Below are 19,203 nucleotides of genomic sequence, written 5' to 3'. Positions count from 1 at the left end.
TCCTTCTGGGACCTCCATCATGCAAATGTTAGTATGATTGATGTTGTCCCAGAGTTCTCTTAAACTGTCCTCATTTTTTAAAATTCTTTTTTCTTTTTTCTGTTCAGCTGGGGTGATTTATACTATTCTGTCTTCCAGTTCACTTACCTGTTTCTCTGTATCATCTAATCCACTGCTGATTCCTTCTAGTGTATTTTTTATTGAAGTTATTGTATTCTTTGGCTCCATTTGATTCTTCTTTATATTTTTAAACTCTTCGTTAAACTTCTTACTGTGTTCATCCATTCACCGAGTTCATTAAGCTTCCTTATGATTATTACCTTGAACCCTTGATTGGGTAGATTGCTTATCTCCACCTCGCTTAATTCTTCTGGGGTTTTGCCTTATGTCTTCATTCGGGATATATTCCTCACTTTGCCTGATTCTCTGTTTATTTCTGTGTATTAGGTAGGTTGGTTACGTTTCCCGACCTTGGAGAAGTGGCCTTATATAGGAGATGTCGTATGGGGCCCAGCAACACACTCCTCTCTGGTCACTAGAGGTATGGGCTCTAGGGCTGTGGTCTGCATGGGCCCTTCGGTTGTGGCAGGGCTGACTATTGTGGGTGTGCTGTTAGGTGGGGGGACCCCTGACCCGGTTGGCTGCCAGGCCCTACCTTGTGTGGTAGTTACCAGCTTGCTCATGGGCAGGGCTGGGTCCCATTGTGGCTGACTGCCTGTCCCAGGAGGGTCCTGGGGCTGGTGCTGACCCTCTGGTGGGTGGGGCCCTGGGGGACCAGGGGCTGGTGCTGGCTGCTTGTGGATGGGGCTGAGTCCTAGGGCAGCTGTCAGAAGGGGCTGGGGGGGGGGGGTCTCAGGACTGGTGCTAGCCCATTGGTGGGCGGGCAAGCTCCCAGCACTAATAGGTAGAGGGAGGACACCAAAATGGCACTTGCACACACCACTGTCCTCATGGTAGAATAAGCTCCCCCAAAATGGCTGTTGTCAGCATCTGTGTCCCCAGGAGGAGTCCCAGTGTCCTCCTGTCTCTCTGGGAGACTCTCCAAGATCACCAAGTGGGTCTCACCCAGGCTCCTTTACAATTACTGCCTGAGTGCTGGGACTTGGGAGTATGTGAGAATTTGCATGTGCCCTTTAAGAGTGGAGTCTCTGTCTCCTACAGCCCTCCAGCTCTCTTGTAAGTAAGCCCCACTGGCCTTCAAAGCCAGGCATTATGGGGCTCATCTTCCTGGTGCAAAGCCCCTGGGCTGGGGAATCCAATCCAGGGCTCAGATGCCTCAGTCCTTGGGGAGAACCTGGGCAGTTGTGATTATCCTTCCATTTGTGAGTTACCTACCCAGGGGTGTGGGTCTTGACTATACCACATCTCCACCCCTAGTACCCATTTCATCGTGGTTTCTTCTTTATATCTAAAAAATCTCTTCTGGTAGTCTTCAGGTTGTTCTCATAGCCAGTTGCTCTCTAAATAATTGTAATTTTGGTGTCCCATGTGAAGAGGTGAGCTCAGGGTCTTCCTACTCTGCCATCGTGACCACACCTCCCTTTGCCCATTTTTTTTTCTTTTTTTATAAATTTATTGTATTTATTTTTTTTTGGCTGCGTTGGGTCTTCATTGCTGTGTGCGGGCTTTCTCTAGCTGCGGTGAGCGGGGGCTACTCTTTGTTGTGGTGCATGGGCTTCTCATTGCGGTGGCTTCTCTTGTTGTGGAGCACGGGCTCTAGGTGTGTGGGCTTCAGTAGTTGTGGCTCACGGGCTTAGTTGCTCCGCGGCATGTGGGATCTTCCCAGACCAGGGCTCAAACCCATGTCCCTTGCATTGGCAGGCAGATTCTTTAATGAAAAAAAATTTTTTTAAATAAATTTATTATTTGTTTTTATTTTTGGCTGTGTTGGGTCTTCATTGCTATGCACGGGCTTTCTCTAGTTGCAGCGATTGGGGGCTACTCTTCGTTGCGGTGCGCGGGCTTCTCATTGTTGTGGCTTCTCTTGTTGCAGAGCACAGACTCTAGGCGTGTGGGCTTCAGTAGTTGTGGCACATGGGCTCAGTAGTTGTGGCTTGTGGGCTCTAGAGTGCAGGCTCAGTAGTTGTGGTGCACAGGCTTAGTTGCTCTGCGGCATGTGGAATCTTCCCAGGCCAGGGATCGAACCCGTGTCCCCTGCATTGGCAGGCGGATTCTTAACCACTGCGCCACCAGGGAAGCCCTGCCCATTTTTAAATTGGTTTGTTTGATTTTTGTTGTTGAGTTATAGGAGTTCTTTATACATTCTGGGTATTAATCCGTTAATCAGATACATGATTTGAAAATATTTTCTCTCATTCTGTGGGTTGTTTTTTTTACTATATTGATTGTGTCCTTTGATGCACGGAAGTTTTAAATTTTGATGTAGTCCATTTTATCTGTTTTTTTCTTTTATTGCCAATGCTTCAAGTCCATTGCTAAATCCAGTGTCATGAAGCTTTTCCCTGTGTTTTCTTCTGAGAGTTTCATAGTTTAAGCTCTTATGTTTAGGCCTTTGATCCATTTTGAATTGATTTTTATAGATGGTGTAAAGTAAGAGTCTAACTTTATTCTTTTGCATGTGGATATCCAGTTTTCCCAGCACCATTTGTTGAAAAGACTATCCATTCCCCATGGAATGCCTTGGCACTCTTGTTGAAAGTCATTTGATCATATATGTGAGGGTTATTTCTGAGCTCTCTATTCTGTTCCATTGGTCTTGATACCAGTACCACACTGTTTTACTGCAGTGTTGTAGTAAGTTTTTTTTAATTCAGGATATATGAGGTCCCCAGCTTTGTTCTTCATTTGCAGTATTGTTTTGGCTATTTGGGGTCCTCTGAGTTTCCATATGATTTCTAGGATGGATTTTTCTATTTCTGCAGAAACTGCCATTGGGATTTTGGTAGGGATTGTATTGAATCTGTAGATTGCTTCGGGTAGTATTGTCATGTTAACAATATTAAGTCTTCCAGTCCATGAACACAGCATGTCCTTCCATTTATTTATGTTTCTTTTCATTTCGTTCAGCAGCATTATGTAGCTTTCAGTGTACAGTTCTTTCACTTCCTTGATTTTATTCCTCAGTATTTTATTGTTTTTGATGCTATTGGAGATAGAGTTGTTAATTTCATTTTCAGATTGTTCATTGTTAGTGTATAGAGATGTGACTGATTTTTGTCTGTTGATTTTGTATCCTGAAAGTTGGCTGAAATTTGATTATTATAACAGTTTATTGTGGAATCTTCAGGGTTTTTTGCATAAAAGGTCTGTCATCTGCAAACTGAGATAATTTTACTTCTTCCTTTTCAATTCAATTGCCTAGAAGTTTTAAATTTTGCTGCTGAAATCCAGTTTATCAGTTTTTTCTTTTTGTTGGTGATTTTTGTTTTCTCTCTAAAAATTTTTCACTTATACTAAAGTCATGAAAATATTCTCCTGTTTTCATCTAGAAGTTTTATAGTTTTAGCTTATATGTTAAGGTCCATAATCCATCTGAAATTAATTTTTGTATATGGTATGATGTAGTGGTCAAAGTTCTTTTTTTCCTTATAGATACCCAGTTCTAGCACCATTTGTTGAAAATACTTTTCCTTTTCCCATTTAATTGCTTTGGCACCCTTGGTGAAAATTACTTGACTGTATATGTGTGATTTCATCCAGGGCACTCTGTTTTGTTCCATTAATCTGTTTGTCTGTCCTTTGTTATGTTTTCTTGATGACTATACCTTGAAAAAAGTCATCTTGAGATCAGATAGTATATGTTCTCAATCTTTGTTCTTCTTTTTCAAGATTGTGTTGGCTAGTCCAGGTGTTTTTTTTGTCTTGTTTTGCATTTCCATATAAATTTTAGAATCAGCTTTTCAATTTCTACAGTAGGCCTGCTGGATTTTTGATGGAGATTACCTTAAATTTATAGGTCAATTTGGGGGAGAATTGACATCTTAACAATATTGAATCTCCCCATACATGAACCAAAAAATAACCATTTATTTAGGTTCTTTAATGTTTCTCAGCAGTTTTATAGTTTTCAGTATAGAGGTATTATACATCTTTTGTTAAATTTATTTCTTAGAATTTTATGGGTTTGGATGCTATTGTAAATGGTGTTTTAAAAATTTCCTTTTCTAATTGTTCATTGCTAGTATATGGAAATACAATTGATTTTTGTATATTGACTATGTATTTTGTGTGAATGCTTAATTTACTTATTAGTTCTAGTAGTTTGGTAGATTCATTAAGATTTTTTACATATATAACCATGTCTTCTGCAAATAAATAATTTTATGCTTTCCTTTCCGATTTATATGCCTTTTAATGTCCATTGACAGATGACTAGATAAATATATATATTCCTTTATATGTATATATATTTAAAGGAATTAAAAAGGGATTAATAAAGGGAAATTTATAGCATTTAAATATATAGATATTTAAACAAGACAAAAAGTTCAAGAGACTACAGATTTATAGATTAATACCCCTCATGAACATAGACATAAAAATCCTTAATAAAATGGTAGTAAATCAAATTTAGCAATATATATGAGTGATACTCGTGACCAGCTGGAGTTTATCTAAAAATGCAAGATCTGTATACCTTGAAAGTCATTCATTGTACTTCACTGTATTAAAGGAATAAAGAAGAAAAATAATATAATAATTTTTATAGATACAGAAAGACTATTTGACAAAATTAAACATCCATTCATGATTAAAAACTCTCAGCAAACTAGGAATAGAAGAAAACTTTGTCAATCTGATAAAGGACATCTACAAGAAACCTGCCTACAGCTCTAACATCATACTTAATGGTTAAATACTTTATACTTAAAATCAAGAATAAGGCGAAGATGTCTGTTTTCACCACTTCAATTCAGTATTATACTGGAGGAACTAGTCAGTGCAATAAAGAAAAAAACAACTACCATATGATCCAGCAATTCTACTTCTGAGTATTTATCCAAAAGAACTGAAATTAGGATCACAAAAAGATATGAGCCCCCCCTCCCCCACACCAATGTTCACTGCAGCATTATTCACAATAACCAAGATTTGGAAACAACCTAAATGTCCATTGACAGGTGAATGGATAAAGAAAATGTGGTATATACATAAATGGAATATTTCCCTAAGCCTAAAGAATTTCTTTTAGAATTACTTTTTTAGTGCAAGTCTGTTGGAGAGTAATTCCTTCAGCTTTTGTCTTTTGAAAATACATTTATTTCTCTTTCAAAGGATATTTTCATTGAATTTAGAATTTGAGGCATTTTTCTTTCAGCACTTTAAAGATATTGTTCCACTATTCTCTGCCTTTCTTGTTTTTGATGAGAAGTCAGCCATTATTCTTATCATTGTTTCTCTGTATGTCATGTGTCCTTTTTTCTCTGACTGCTTTCTAGATTTTCCCTTTATATTTTGTCAATTAATCTATGACAAAGCAAGAATATACAAGAATATACAATGGAGAAAAGACAGTCTCTTCAATAAGTGGTGCTGGGAAAACTGGTCAGCTACATGTAAGAGAATGAAATTAGAACGTTTTCTCACACCATATACAAAAATAAACTCAAAGTGGATTAAAGACCCATGTAAGACCGGAAACCATAAAACTAGAAGAAAACAAGGGCAGCACACTCTTTGACATAAAGTATAGAAATTTGGGGGGGAATCAGGTCCTAAGGCAAAGAAAACAAAAATAAAGAAATTCGACCTAATTAAACTTAAAAGCTTTTGCACAGCAAAGGAAACCAACAAAATGAAAAGACAACCTACCGAATGGGAGAAAATATTTGCAAACGATATGACTGATAAAAGGTTAATATCCAAAATATGGAAACAGTTCATATAATTCAAATATCATTAAAAACAAACCATCCAATTAAAAAAATGGGCAGAAGACCTGAATAGACATTTTCCCAAGGAAGACATACAGATGGCCAACAGGCATATGAAAAGGTGCTCAGTATCACTAATAATCAGAGAAATGCAAATCAAATGAGATCACCTTGCACTTGTCAGAATGGCCATCATCAAACAACATATGTTGGTGAGGATGTGGAGAAAAGGAAACCCTACTACACTGTTGGTGAGAATGTAAATTGGTGCAGCTACTGTGGAAAACAGTGTGGAGGTTCCTCAAAAAACTGATCCAGCATGTGATCCAGCAATTCCACTCCTGGGTATATATATGGAGAAAACAAACACTAATTTGAAAAGATTGCATCCCACTGTTCATAGCAGCATTATTTATAACAGCCAAGATATGGAAGCAACCTAAGTGTCCATCAACAGCTGAATGGATAAAGAAGATGTGAGATATATATATATATAGATAGATAGATAGATAGATACACACACACACAATGGAATATTTATTAGTTATAAAAAGAATGAAATTCTGCCATTTGCAACAATATGGATGAACCTAGAGTGATGGACCTTAGTGCAATCAGTCAGAGAAAGACAAATACTGTATGTTATCACTTATATGTGGAATCTAAAAAATAAATGAATGAATAATAAAACAGACTCACAGATTTAGAGAACAAACTAGTGGTTGCCAGTGGGGAGAGGGAGGAGGGGAGGGGCAAGATAGGGGTAGGGGATTAACAGGTACAAACTACTATGTGTAAAATATATAAGCTACAGGGATATATAGCCAATATTTTATAACTTTAAATAGAGTGTAATATATTAAAATTTTGAATCACTATGTTGTACACCTGCAACTAACATAATATTGTAAGTCAACTGTACGTCAGTAAATTAAATAAGTAAAAAAAATTTATTGCTAATATCATATTTTTCATTTCTAGAGTTTTTATTTGCTTTTTAAAACTACAGTTTTTATTATTTATTTAATTTAATTAATTAATTTATTTGGTTGTGCCGGGTCTTAGTTGCGACTCATGGCCTCCTTAGTTGCGGCAGGTGGGCTCCTTAGTTGCGGCATGCGGGCTCCTGAGTTGTGGCATGCTAACTCTTAGTTGCGCATGCATGTGGGATCTAGTTCCTTGGCCAGGGATCGAACCTGGGCCCCCTGCATTGGGAGCATGGAGTCTTAACCACTGCACCATCAGGGAAGTCCCCAAAATACAGTTTTTACATCTCTGCCAATATTCTCCACTTTTATGCATGTTACACCTTTTCCACTAGATCCTTTAACATGTTTTTCACAGTTATTTTAAAGGTCCTGTCTGATAATTCCAACATTTGGATCACCTCTGGGTCTTGTTCTATTGGACTTTTCCATCTTGTCAGTGGGTCACATTTTCTTGCTTTATCACGTCTCACTTTTAAAATTAAAAGCCAGACGTTGTGTCTAAAAGAGTCATGGAGCCTAAAGTAGAAAGGGCGGCTGTTAGTGCAGGTAAGTCAGTTTAGTGTGTAGTTGAACTGGGTCTGCGCTCTGTTGTTGCTTTATTTAGAATCAGTTCAGAGAATTCCCTGGTGGTCCAGTGGTTAGGATTCCACGCTTCCACTGCAGGGGGCACAGTTTCGATCCCTGGTTGGGGAACTAAGATCCTGCAAAACTAAGATTCTTTAAAAAAATAAAAGAATCAGTTCACTACTACTTTCAAATTTTTAAGGATGCTATCAGAACCTTCCTTTTAGCTGGACTTGGGATCTGAGTGTCTGGAGGGTTTGACTCAGTTCTTCTGCTTTACCCTAAGCCTTCATCAAGTACCTTAAGGGTATGGTCGAGGGGTTTCTCTTTTAACTCTCTAGCCCCTCCCTCAAACTTAGATGGCCACTGCTTTGGCTAAACTTCTCTGTCCTGATGTCTATTGGCTGTCTTTTTTGGTAATCCTTCTGAGATAAAATCATTTTTTTTCTTCTAGCCATTGTAGTCTGCAGATCAAAGCTCTGGCCAAAATCCATGCCTTTGTTCAAGACACGTGAGTGTTGCCCCTTTCCAGAATTCACCTATTTCAAGGGAAGATCTTTATGTTTTGTTCCTCCTCCTGAGCTCTTTGTTTATTTCATTTACACAAACATTTAAAAATACCTACTTTTTCTATCTCATACTTTGCTGTAGTCTGTGAAGGATGCCAAAGAAGCATATGGCATGAACCTTGCCCTCAAAGATTATGTTGTCTTTGGACAGACAAGAGTAACCCAGGAAAAGGATACAGGAAAGTTGTTAACAGTGCATCAGAGGATGTAGAATGGCATAGCATGCGTAGAGTATCTAATGTTCAGGGGACACAGAGTAAAGAGTGATCAAGAGAGGAGATGTAGGACTGGTCAAGGAAAACCTCTGGTAGGGGGTGAGCATAAGCTAATTCAGCTTTCTGGGACGTGGTGACATCCACCGGGATGGACTCAATGTGGCCTTTGTCAGAGGAGCCAGCATGTGCCGATGGGTAAATGGAAGAAGGGTGTGTGGGGACCCTGACATCCAGGGTGGTCAGGAGGGTCTCCTCCCTTCCCTTTGTGGTGGGACAAGGAGGTCATCTCATTTTGTGTACATCTGAGCTCCCATCTCCAAGAGGCAGAGGCATGGGAGTCTTATAAGCGCCCTGGGTAATGGCAACTTGGCCTCGCATGTGCATGTCCACGTTCATTCACACGGACGTCCTCTCTCTGGGGTTCTGATGGGTGCGCAGGAGGCACACTCCTTGTGTGTCTTTGAGGTTTTAGTCATTTACTGGCTTCATTTTCCCAGGACCCTGAGTGAGCCTCGGCAGGCAGAGATCCGGAAAGAGTGCCTCCGGCTTTGGGGGGTGAGTGTCTCCCCAGCCCGTTTTTGCTCCAAGGCAGGGAAACTTTAAAGAAGAATGGGACTGACTCCAGACCCAGTCACCTTAGGGTTCCCTGCCCCTGCCCCAATGAAAAGGTCTGCCTACCCTCACAGCACTCCAGAGTTGGATGTCTCAGCATTGTTGGGAGTAACCTCCTTGGCCCTTTCACTGCTCGTTTAGCCCTGCAGGCTGGTTAGAATGGACAAGGGTGGTGGGTAAACAGGCCTCATTTTCCTGCTGGTGGCCCTGGGTAGCAACACTGACCACAGAGAGCCCCAGAGAAAGGTAAGTGGCCTTTGGGGTGTGCTACCACAGGGCCTGAAAGGGAGCAGTGACTGAATTAGCCACCTCCACTCCCCCGCCACCCCCCTTCCAGCTTCCTTTGTTGTGTGCCATTTCCTCTTGCCCAGCCTGAGCCTATGCCCTTGCCTGCGTAGACTCACACACAGCCTTGGTCAAAAGTGCGTTTGAAAACCAAAGCTCTTTGCTGTCTTGTTTTAGATTCCAGACCAGGCTAGAGTTGCTCCTTCTTCCACAGACCCAAAATCTAAGTTCTTCGAGCTAATCCAGGTAAGCTTGGTATCTGGTGAATATAAAAAGTTAGAGGCCTAATTAGATGTAGTATCACTGAGACCCCCAGATGCCTGGCCTCCAGAGGGCTTGTGCAGGTACCACATGGGTTCCCAGGGGCTGGGCTGAGGCCACCACAGATGGGAACTTCTGGTGTAGGGTGTTGAGTTCCCTGGGAGCCCATCAGGCTGCCTGAAGATTCTTGGCCTGAGATATGTTCTGTTCAGCATTCCCGCTGCCCAAAGGGTGGTGCTGGCTCTCACTCCCTGGCAAGTTTAGGGTCCTGTGAGTGTGCCTGCAGGGGAGACATGAAGTATGGGATGATCTTAGGCTGGGGAGCTGGTCAGAGGGCCAGGAGGGGCTGCCAGGAGAGCTCACAGTGGAGCTGGCCTAAACTTAGGCTCCCTGTTCTGTTTCTGGTGAGTGGTCCTCAGAATTCTTCTGCCCTACGTTTTCCTACCACCTGACTTCCAGCTTTTCCCTGGGCTTTATTTAAATCTGGCCCAGATCATGGGCCATTGTGCTGGTTTTGTAGGGTTAGGGACTGGAGAATGAGGTTCAAGATGGCCTCAAAAAAAAATAGCATGTGTAAATTTTTCTGAATGGGTAGAGAGATTACTTAACTGCTGTCAAACCAACTGCTTGCAAGTCTTTGCCTTCAGTTTTAGTGAAGGGGAGGCTTTTATATTCTGGTGACATTTCCTTATAGCTCTGGTAAATCGATCTGTACTCGGGGGCTCGGTGTTCTTTCCTTTCCCAGGCTCTCCTAATAGGTCCTAAAGGAACACTCCAAGCAGACAGAATTAGATCCCAGTTAGTGCATGGCTAGGTAGAGCAGGGGGCATGTTTCAGACAGCAAGGGCTTCCAGTCCCTCCCCTCCCACAGCCTGCCCTAACCCCCTGCCCCACCCCCCACCCCCAGGCACCCGTACTGAGCGCCTGTCCCTTCCCCCAACCCAGCCGTGTTTTCTCTGACCCGGGGCTGCAGGGCACTGAGATCGACATCTTCAGCTATAAGCCCACGCTGCTTACTTCCAAAACCCTGGAGAAGATCCGCCCAGTGCTCGACTACCGCTGCATGGTGTCTGGCAGTGAGCAGAAGTTCCTCATCGGCCTGGGGGTAAGTCTGCAGCTGGCTTCCTACCCAGCTTGGGTGGTGGAAGCTTGCTGTCTGTCTGTGGGAATCTGGACAGCTGCCTGCCACACTTGGTGCACGTTCTCTTGGCACCAAGGAGCTGGAGCTTTGACCGCAGGGAAGGTATTTCTTGAAACTTCACTTCCTTTCTTCCTCTGAGTTAGCCAAGTATCATTCATTCATTCCTTCTGTCTTTCATTTATCCATGTATTTGCTTATTCACCTCCATGCATCACTAAAGGGAACAATGCCTCCTTTCTTGGAATGTGGAGCTTCCTAGGCTAGTAGGATGGTCAGTAGGCTAAGCTAGCTTGAGCCCATGCAGCTATTTCTTTGCAACACCACCACTACCCCATGTCATCCCCTGTCTAAAATGAGGTGAGGGAAAAACCTTGGCAGTTCTATATCTTAATTAGGTAAAGTCCTCATTGCTCTTTCTTCCCACTCCGAGTTGTCTTTATAGTTTTACCTCTTCTTCCTCACTTACTTTCTCTGTGTCCTCTCACACTTTATCTTTTTCTCTTTTTACTTTCTCTCTGCTCTGCTCTCTGGACCCTTCACCAAACCTGCTTCAGACATACACCAAGCTGGATCTTTCTTGAGGGCCTCTGATCATGAACTCAGGCCTCTTGAATGGTGCCCTGAGCCTGTTCCCTCCCAGCGGGACAGAGTCAGAGCTCTCCTCTTCCACTGAGGCAGTGGAGGACAGCACTGTCATTATAGTGTACGAAGTATAACTGACTTATCTCTCTGAGACCTTTTCTTCTGGCATTTCCCAGCCCCATCAGCTTGTAGCCACCAACTAAAAGCCCTTTTGAGAGCTGAGCTTCTCACCGCTCAATGTCTTTGTCTGCCTGACCTGGCCCTTTCTCTCTGCCCATAGAAGTCTCAGATCTACACATGGGATGGCCGCCAGTCAGACCGCTGGGTCAAGCTGGACCTGAAGACAGAGCTACCCCGGGACACTCTGCTCTCTGTGGAGATTGTCCATGAGCTGAAAGGGGAGGTTAGAGGTGGTTCTGCTCACGTGTATGGCTCTGCCATCTGGGGAACTGGGGAACAGCTGGGCCTGTCCCTTTGCCCCCATGCCCCCTGAGTTAACTGGGTTACATGTATGTGGTGCCTGACAGGGCCCAGGGCCTGGCAAATGCTTTGTAATTATTCCTCCTCCTCGAGTAGTTGCTCTAAGCCATGGCATATTCAGGTAGGAAGGACCACAGTCTCCTTATGTTTAGGAGATCTTGATCATCTCTGTGTAGAAAAGGCCCTGGTGAACCTGCTGCATATTTTTTAGCTGCTGATTGTTATTGACCAAGAATTCCTTGGGAAAGAAGCAACTTTCTATTTCCCATGAGCTTTGGGTATTACAGCCATACAGATAACTTTCAGAACAGTCAGTGGGAACAGTTGGCCAGAGTGGGAAGCCAGGTCCTGCTGGAGCACCATGGCGGCAGCCTCACTGGGTTTGAGATTCAAGGGGGCTCATCACCCATCACCTCAGGGCTCTGTCTGCTCAGAAGCATGGGCCAGTCTGGTGCTGAGAATCAACTGGGAGGGAGGTGAGAGAAAGATCCTGTGTTTAGAGCCCTTCCCTTCCCCCGGCTATACGTAGAACAGAGGCCAGCGTGCCACAGTGGGCAGAGTGAGCCCCAGGCCAATGCCTGGCAGGGTGGGCAGTGTACTTGTCCTTCTAGGGGAAGGCCCAGCGGAAGATTAGTGCCATCCACATCCTCGATGTCCTTGTGCTGAATGGCAGCGACGTTCGGGAGCAGCACTTTAACCAACGGTCTGAGCTGGGCCCTGGGGGCGGGAAGGTGGGCCGGGCGGGCCAGGGCAGCTCTGTGGCGGCAGCCTCTGTGGCTTGGCCCTCACCCAGGCTTTCTCTGCTTAAGGGCATCCTTAGAGTTTCCCTCTTCTACCCACTAGCTGGTTCCAAGGGCAGGGTGAGAAATTGGTGTTGGCACTCCTGGTTACCAGGACTTGGGCCTTGATTTCATACATACTAGCACACTCCATTTTGCCTCAGCTGTTCAGATCAGAGGTGACGTTTGTTTTAAGGTTGAGCAAGAGGGTGACCTTATGGGGAAGAGGGAGGGTCTTCTCCTCTGAAGAATGTGTTCTGTTCTTGGTGGTCCCACTTAAGTCAGTTTATCTGGATCCCACAACTCCCACAGAGGTACTTTTGTTCGTGGATAGATGCCTAATCAGTTGTTTAAAAGGGGGGTACAAAAAGGAGAGATGTCTTACACCGCCATGGTGCTGAAGTCACTCCTAAGTTGGTTCATCTGAGTGGGTGTACTGTGGTATCTGTGGTTTGGGGTGAAGGAGCCGACGTACAGAATAAAGATGATGCTTGAAGTTCTGGTGGAGGTGACTGAGCACAGCCGAAGTTACACTTCAGGAAAACCAACCAAGATGTATTGAAAGTAGAGGTCAGAATCCAGAGTGGGGGAGAGGGCGATCATGACATCACTGGAGAAGGGCAAGGGTGGGCTTCCTGGGAGACATGAGTGCTGCCTCTTGGAGCAGTTTTGCTGCAGATTCAGGAGTGTACTCCCACTGGTGCCATGACAATGCCCTGGGGGTGTGGGTGCTGTAAGGATACCCTTACTTGCCTCTGAGAGACTCTGTTTGGATTGTAGAATTCAGCTTGCTGAGAAATTTGTGAAAGCTGTTTCCAAGCCCAGTCGGCCTGACATGAATCCCATCAGGTGAGCATATCATCTCTCCCCCCAAATCCTCCTCTCCCATTGCTTCTTTCTGGCCAGTGCCTGCCTCCCTGTCCTGTGAGGGGTGGGAGGGCTCAGTGGAGGAGACCAGGCCAGGCTGGCATTAGAGATCAGACTGCCATTGAGTGATTTGCTTGGGGGTGCTGGGTAGGTGACTCCTTTGCCCCAGAGTATCCCCCATCCTGCCTGTCACAGTGGGCCAACCTCCACAGGAGAGGTTCGTTCCTCAGGGTTAAGGCATCCTCATTTAAGACGCACGTGCTTCTGAGAGCACTAACACACCTTGTGAGCCACACATTCATGCTTGAGTATCATTAGCATATCAATCCCGGCCTTTTCATTTTTTTCAGGTAAGAAAAGGGTGTGAGGGAATGGGAGTTTTTGAACATGAAAAAGAAAAGGTTGGTTTGAGGTAATGGGATCCTTGGTGCATGGAAAGAAGGCCATGGTTTTGCCACGTTAGGTAACGTAAAAGTTCTTGGGGCTTCCCTGGTGGCGCAGTGGTTGAGAATCTGCCTGCCAATGCAGGGGACACGGGTTTGAGCCCTGGTCTGGGAAGTTCCTACATGCCGCGGAGCAGCTGGGCCCGTGAGCACAATTACTGAGCTTGCGCGTCTGGAGCCTGTGCTCTGTAACAAGAGAGGCCGCGATAGTGAGAGGCCTGCACACGGCGATGAAGAGTGGCCCCCGCTTGCCACAACTAGGAAAGCCCTCGCACAGAAACGAAGAACCAACACCGCCGTAAATAAATAAGTAAATAAATAAAAATTAAAAAAAAAAAAAGTTCTAGGCCTTGAGAGGGTAACAGTCAGGGAGCAGACTTTTCCAGTCTGGGCTGAGGTCTGAGGTTATCTTTGGGGCTTAATGTGACTAGAGACTGAGGTATCTATTTACATTTTATCAAAATCATTTTCATTATTCTTTTTAATACAAATTTACATAGGATTAAATCCAACAGTGGGAATGCACTTTTAGAAGTCTTCTGAAAGTCTAAAAGTAATTTCTTCTTGCACTTTAAAATGTCCTGTCTGCCAGGTCCTGAGAAGCAGCTTCCAGGGGTCCTGCCTCTGTTGCTTGTGATGGTTTGGTTGCTTGGTTTCTGGGCACCTTACTCAGTAGCAGTTCCAAAGGCGTGTTGAGGGGCCCCCAGAGGTGGAGGGCTGGGCATCAAACAGGAGCCCTGTATCCTGGGTAGGGGTGTCTCCTCACCCCTAATGGTAGTAGGCCTATTAGGACGATTTGGAAGCAACTCTGTTACAGGAAGGCCTAAAATCCATGTAGACAGACCTGGGCAAGAGCCTGGCCCTTGGTGTTCTGGCCTCTAGAGATGGTGATGGTGACCCAGGATGGGAATGCTGACAGGGACATCTTCGTCTGCCAGACCTTCCCCTTTTCCCCTCCTGACTTCCTGAACCATAGCTGCACTCCCCGGGTGCCCTGGGGCAGGCTCCAGGGGGTGCTTGGCAGCTCTGAAACCTAGGGCTTGTCTGTGGAGGACGGCAGTGACAGGCTAGGGGTCCTCATTCTTGGTGGGTTGGGTGGTGCAGGGCCTGAGGCAGAAGGTGAGGATAGGCACAGCCTCCTGCCTAGCAGCTGCTGCCCAGACAAGTGTCCCACCAGGAATCCTTTGTCAGCTCTCTGTCCGTCTGTCCACAGGGTGAAGGAGGTATACAGGCTGGAGGAGATGGAGAAGATTTTTGTCAGGTGAGTGACTCAGCCAGGGTAGCTCAGGATTTGAGAAGAGTTGGGTTGGGGGGCATGGCAGTGTCCAGGATCCGTTCTCTTTTTCTGTAGAGGTGGGTTCGGGGTGCGGCGGTGAGTTGCCCTGGTGGCTGCCTCTACCCCCCCACCTCCTTTGCCTGCGTGGCTCATCCGCAGCCAAGGGCCCCCCGGCTGAGAGCTGATTCAGCAGTGTCAGGAGGGGAGCAGGGCGGGTGTGCGTCAGGCAGAAATACGGGCTCCCTGATGCCGTAACAGTTACGAGGGGTGTGTGCATCAGGCAGAAATACCAGCGGGCTTGTTGATGCTGTAACAGTTACGATTGTCCCTGCTAGGGGCAGAGCAGCAAGCTGCTTGAAACACTGTAAGTCCCAGCTTCTGGTGCTGACAGAGATTGAGCCTGGAGGGGTAGAGGGGGCGTAACTGCTTCCTCATAATCTTAGCGGTGTGCAGGGCGCTCAGATCTGAGGGTCTCATCCTGGGTGTGCCCCTGTGGCCACTGGAGCTGGGCTGGGTCTCAGTGCTCCCGAATTAACTCTTTGGTAGCCACACTGATGCCATGGGTGGTGAACTGAAGACCCAGTGGCACTCGTAGTCTCAGATCTTACCCTTACCGGTGTCACCCTGACACCCCGCAAACAGCAGCAACATAGCAGGGGCGTGTGTCACTTCCCTGACTCTATTGCTTAGTTGGGAGTTCAGAGCCTGAGTTCTAAACCCAGCACCGCACTCACTCACTTGCTGTGTGGCCTGGAGCAACTCAAGTCTCTGCCTCAGTTTCTCATGTTGAACTGAGGTAAAGTACTGTGGTTGGTTGACTGATTTTGACATTAGCCAGAGACTAACGTTAGGGCTTTCTCTCTCTCTCACACACACTCACGCTTCCTGTTTGCATGCCTACTCTGGAAAATCAAGGTTAGAAATGAAGATCATCAAGGGCTCCAGTGGCACACCAAAGCTCAGCTATACAGGGCGGGACGACCGGCACTTTGTGCCCACTGGCCTCTACATCGTCAGGACAGTGAATGGTGGGTGATGAGCCACTGTTCCCTAACCCCACTCCCTCAGCCAGGGCAACTGGCCCAGACCCTACTTGAGCCAGAGCTAAGGGCTCCCTACTGAGGTGGGCATTTCTTTGAGGTGTATGTTGAGGGCGACTGTGTTCCCTGAGCTTCTGTTCTTCGGTGGATCCTGGGGGTTGGGCTGGGGCTGGAGAGGGGAGCCCAACTTGTATATGCACGCGTGGTGTCCTCATGGCAGGAGAAGGGCCTTCCCGGTGGGCAACAGCAGATCCAGAAAGTCAAGCTTGGCCATTCGTATCACCTGTAGAATCCTTTTTCCTTAGTGCCCTCTGGCCAACAGACTCCTACTCCCTCTGCCAGGGCCCGAGAGATGTTGCCCTGGTAGCAGGTTGGCGGGACTGGGGAGGGTTGTTGAGAATTATCTTAGTCGTCTTCCTGGAGTCCCTTTGGGCGGGTGATGAAGGCTGTGTCCTCACAGGCTGTTCTCCACTGCTGTCTTGGGGGGAGGGGAGTGGAGGAACGGGCGTGAAGGAAGGCGTGCCCTTCATTGGCCTGACCTATCCCCCATGGGTATTTTGTGTCCTTTCTGGGCTTCTTCCCCCTTTCCTCCTGTCAGAGCCATGGACTATGGGATTCAGCAAAAGCTTCAAGAGGAAGTTCTTCTACAACAAGAAAACCAAGAACTCTACCTTTGACCTCCCTTCAGATGCCATTGCTCCATTTCAGTAAGTAGCCTTCTTTCAGGCCTGCCCCCTGCAGCCCCAGATACTCCTGCTAGAATGCCAGCCTGACCTCTCGGGGCACACCGGGTCCTGAGACTGACTGCTGCCCATGCAGGGGCTTCCCATGAGGGTATGGCCGTGCTGGTTGAGGGTCCTGGGTGTGAAGGGCCCGACCCTGGCCGGGGCGTGGGCTAATGCTGAGGTCCACAGTCTTGCCTTCGGACCCAGTGTGTTGCCGGATTGTTGGTCATAGGTTTTGACAGCAGCCAGTAGCCCTGATGTGCCTGTAATTAGCCACTGACACCAGTGTGTCACCACACTAATACTGTTCTATTAGAGCAGCAGAGACAGATAAACCAGGAATATCAGTAATTAAAGGATCCAGTAGGATGCAATTAGCAGCAGCAGAAGCTGTGTGTTGAGAAATGCTGGTTCTGGAAGGCAGGGAGGAGCAGAGCCTACTAGGTACATTTGGCTGCCAGAGGGGAGACTCTCAATTGGAGTCAATTAGTGAGACCTGCCCTCCCCCCCGCCCCCAGCGCACACACACACACTCTTAAGAACACCCATCCCCGAAGTCACGGGTGCCAGGGTGGGTGGTGAGCTCTTGGACCTGCTCCACGTGGGTACAGCCCTCTGACCTCCCTTCTCCTCCCCAGCATCTGCTACTACGGCCGGCTCTTCTGGGAGTGGGGGGATGGCATCCGTGTGCATGACTCCCAGAAGCCCCAGGACCCAGACAAGCTGTCCAAGGAGGACGTCCTCTCCTTCATCCAGACGCACAGCGCCTGAGGATGCCCACCCCTGCCGAATGCCCTGTCGTTCCCTGAGCCTGGCCATGAGGTTGGTGGCCTCCTCTGAAGAGCTCAGTTGGGGCCTTCTGGGACACTTTTTGGAATTCCCTCCCCGGAGCCCTTCCTGGGAACTGTCTCCCCTGCCGGGACTCAGCCTGAAGGATGCAGCTCCTACAGCACGTTTGAGGTCAGGGCCCAGGGCACATGGGGCCAGTGGAGGATGTGTCAGAGGGCAGCAGGGCTTCGGCTCTGCCATTCCTTCCTGTATCCTGTAGACTCACTTTTCTGAGTTCCACGCAGTGCCCTGAGGGCGGCCATGCCCCTGCTTTGCCCAACTTTTTATTGGGCTGACCCTGAGAGGTAGGGGGCCCACTGTTGTGAGCTGGCCAGGAGCAGCTGCTATATAAATCGAGATTTTGTTTCTTTGAACTTGCTCTGTTTTGATGCCAAGTTGGAGATTTTCTTGTCTCCTCCCCCTACCCTCTCCTGGTCTTCCCTGGAGTTCTTCCCAGCCCAAACCTCTGACCATCCCGCAGGCCGGGAAGGGGGGCATGTGGACCCCACATCTCTGACACCATGTCAGGATGCAGGTAGCATTGTCTGGTGGTGGGTGTGACTGCTTCCTGGGGTTGTAGAGCCTTCCTGGGCCTCAACCCTTTTGATCTAAACCTCGGGCAGCTCTAGAAGGGGAGGAAGCAGCCTTGAAGACCTGCCATTTTCTATGCGTCAAACAGTAGTGGCCCCACTGTAACAGAGGTCCTGTTGGGTTGGGTCGCACCCAGTCCTCTGGCAATCATGGCACTCCCGTTTGTCCCAGCCACCTTGCCACCCTCCCCCCTCCTTTGTTTTTTCATCCCCAGCAGGAGGCACAGTAGCTTTTGTTTGTCCTTTTGTGGTCACTCCATTTCCTCTATCTTGGCGGGTGGAGTGGGAAGCTGGGCAGTAGCTTTGGGTGGGGGAGGGAACCTGTGGTTGTTTGTTTTTAATGGGAAATACCTCTCAGAGATGATGCTCCTGTGGGCTCCCTAGGGCCTCATCCCAGTGCTAGACTGGTTTCCATGGAGATAGAGGGCACTGAGGCTCCCCATGAGGTTGAAATTGACTCCACCTCAGGGGTCTCAGGCCAGCATCCCCCAGGCTGTCAGCAGCACCGCTGAGATGCTGTATTTCCACCCAATTCTGGGTATCAGTGTGTCTTGCAGAATCTTGGATCATTAAAGATAAACATATTTTTAATGCCTGTGTGGCTCTGTGCTGGGGCTTGTCCTTCGGTGCTTTGTGGTCTGGGACTTGCGTGAATGAGACAGCTTGGGCTGGAGGGGAAGGGGAGGAAGCTGTACTCAAGAGGGGAGAAAAGAGGGTTGGCTTAATCAGAGCCTTGTCCAAGCTCAGGGCTGCTGTTTGCTGCCAAAGAGGGGCCCAAGGAAGAGTCAAAATTATGTGGCTCCTGTGAGAAGCAGGGATTAGAGAATGAATGAACCTACAGCCCAGCAGGGCAGTGTGACAATCCAGGATCAGTGTGTGTGACTAAAATAACAGAGGCGTTAGACCAATTAGTGCCACTAGACAGGGGGAAGGGAGGGAGGGAGAGATGGTTTCGCTGACCCCGCCAACCTCCCCTGTTCTGCGTCTGCACTGGAGGCCGTGCAGGTGCTGATGACGCCTCTCCCTCTCTGCTCTAGGCTAGCATTTCTCCACCAGTCCCATCACCGGTGCAGGTTCTCCCTTAGAGCCCGCTGCCTACACATTGCTTAGCTCCTTCACCTGG

General features: G+C 47.0%; 1 protein-coding gene across 2 annotated transcripts in view; it reads left to right on the top strand.

Moving 5' to 3' along the window:
* CMTR1 (cap methyltransferase 1) overlaps positions 1-18,671 on the top strand; it is a 57,488-nt gene extending 38,817 nt beyond the window's left edge. Inside the window, exons 15-25 of one of the 2 annotated variants that reach the window (XM_036868851.1) lie at positions 7,842-7,898; positions 8,669-8,726; positions 9,246-9,314; positions 10,303-10,434; positions 11,333-11,455; positions 12,144-12,235; positions 13,092-13,160; positions 14,835-14,882; positions 15,813-15,925; positions 16,536-16,644; positions 17,301-18,671. In XM_036868851.1, coding sequence (XP_036724746.1) covers positions 7,842-7,898; positions 8,669-8,726; positions 9,246-9,314; positions 10,303-10,434; positions 11,333-11,455; positions 12,144-12,235; positions 13,092-13,160; positions 14,835-14,882; positions 15,813-15,925; positions 16,536-16,644; positions 17,301-17,433 — 1,003 coding nt within the window. In that variant the 3' untranslated portion in view covers positions 17,434-18,671. The remainder of the gene's footprint in view (positions 1-7,841; positions 7,899-8,668; positions 8,727-9,245; positions 9,315-10,302; positions 10,435-11,332; positions 11,456-12,143; positions 12,236-13,091; positions 13,161-14,834; positions 14,883-15,812; positions 15,926-16,535; positions 16,645-17,300) is intronic. The other variant, XM_036868852.1, reaches the window with a different exon arrangement.
* Positions 18,672-19,203: the final 532 nt, after the last annotated feature.

This window comes from Balaenoptera musculus, chromosome 11, assembly GCF_009873245.2.
Source record: "Balaenoptera musculus isolate JJ_BM4_2016_0621 chromosome 11, mBalMus1.pri.v3, whole genome shotgun sequence".
Lineage (NCBI taxonomy): Eukaryota > Metazoa > Chordata > Mammalia > Artiodactyla > Balaenopteridae > Balaenoptera > Balaenoptera musculus.
Note: the sequence above shows the minus strand (reverse complement) of the source record. Positions and strands in the feature narration are given on the sequence as shown.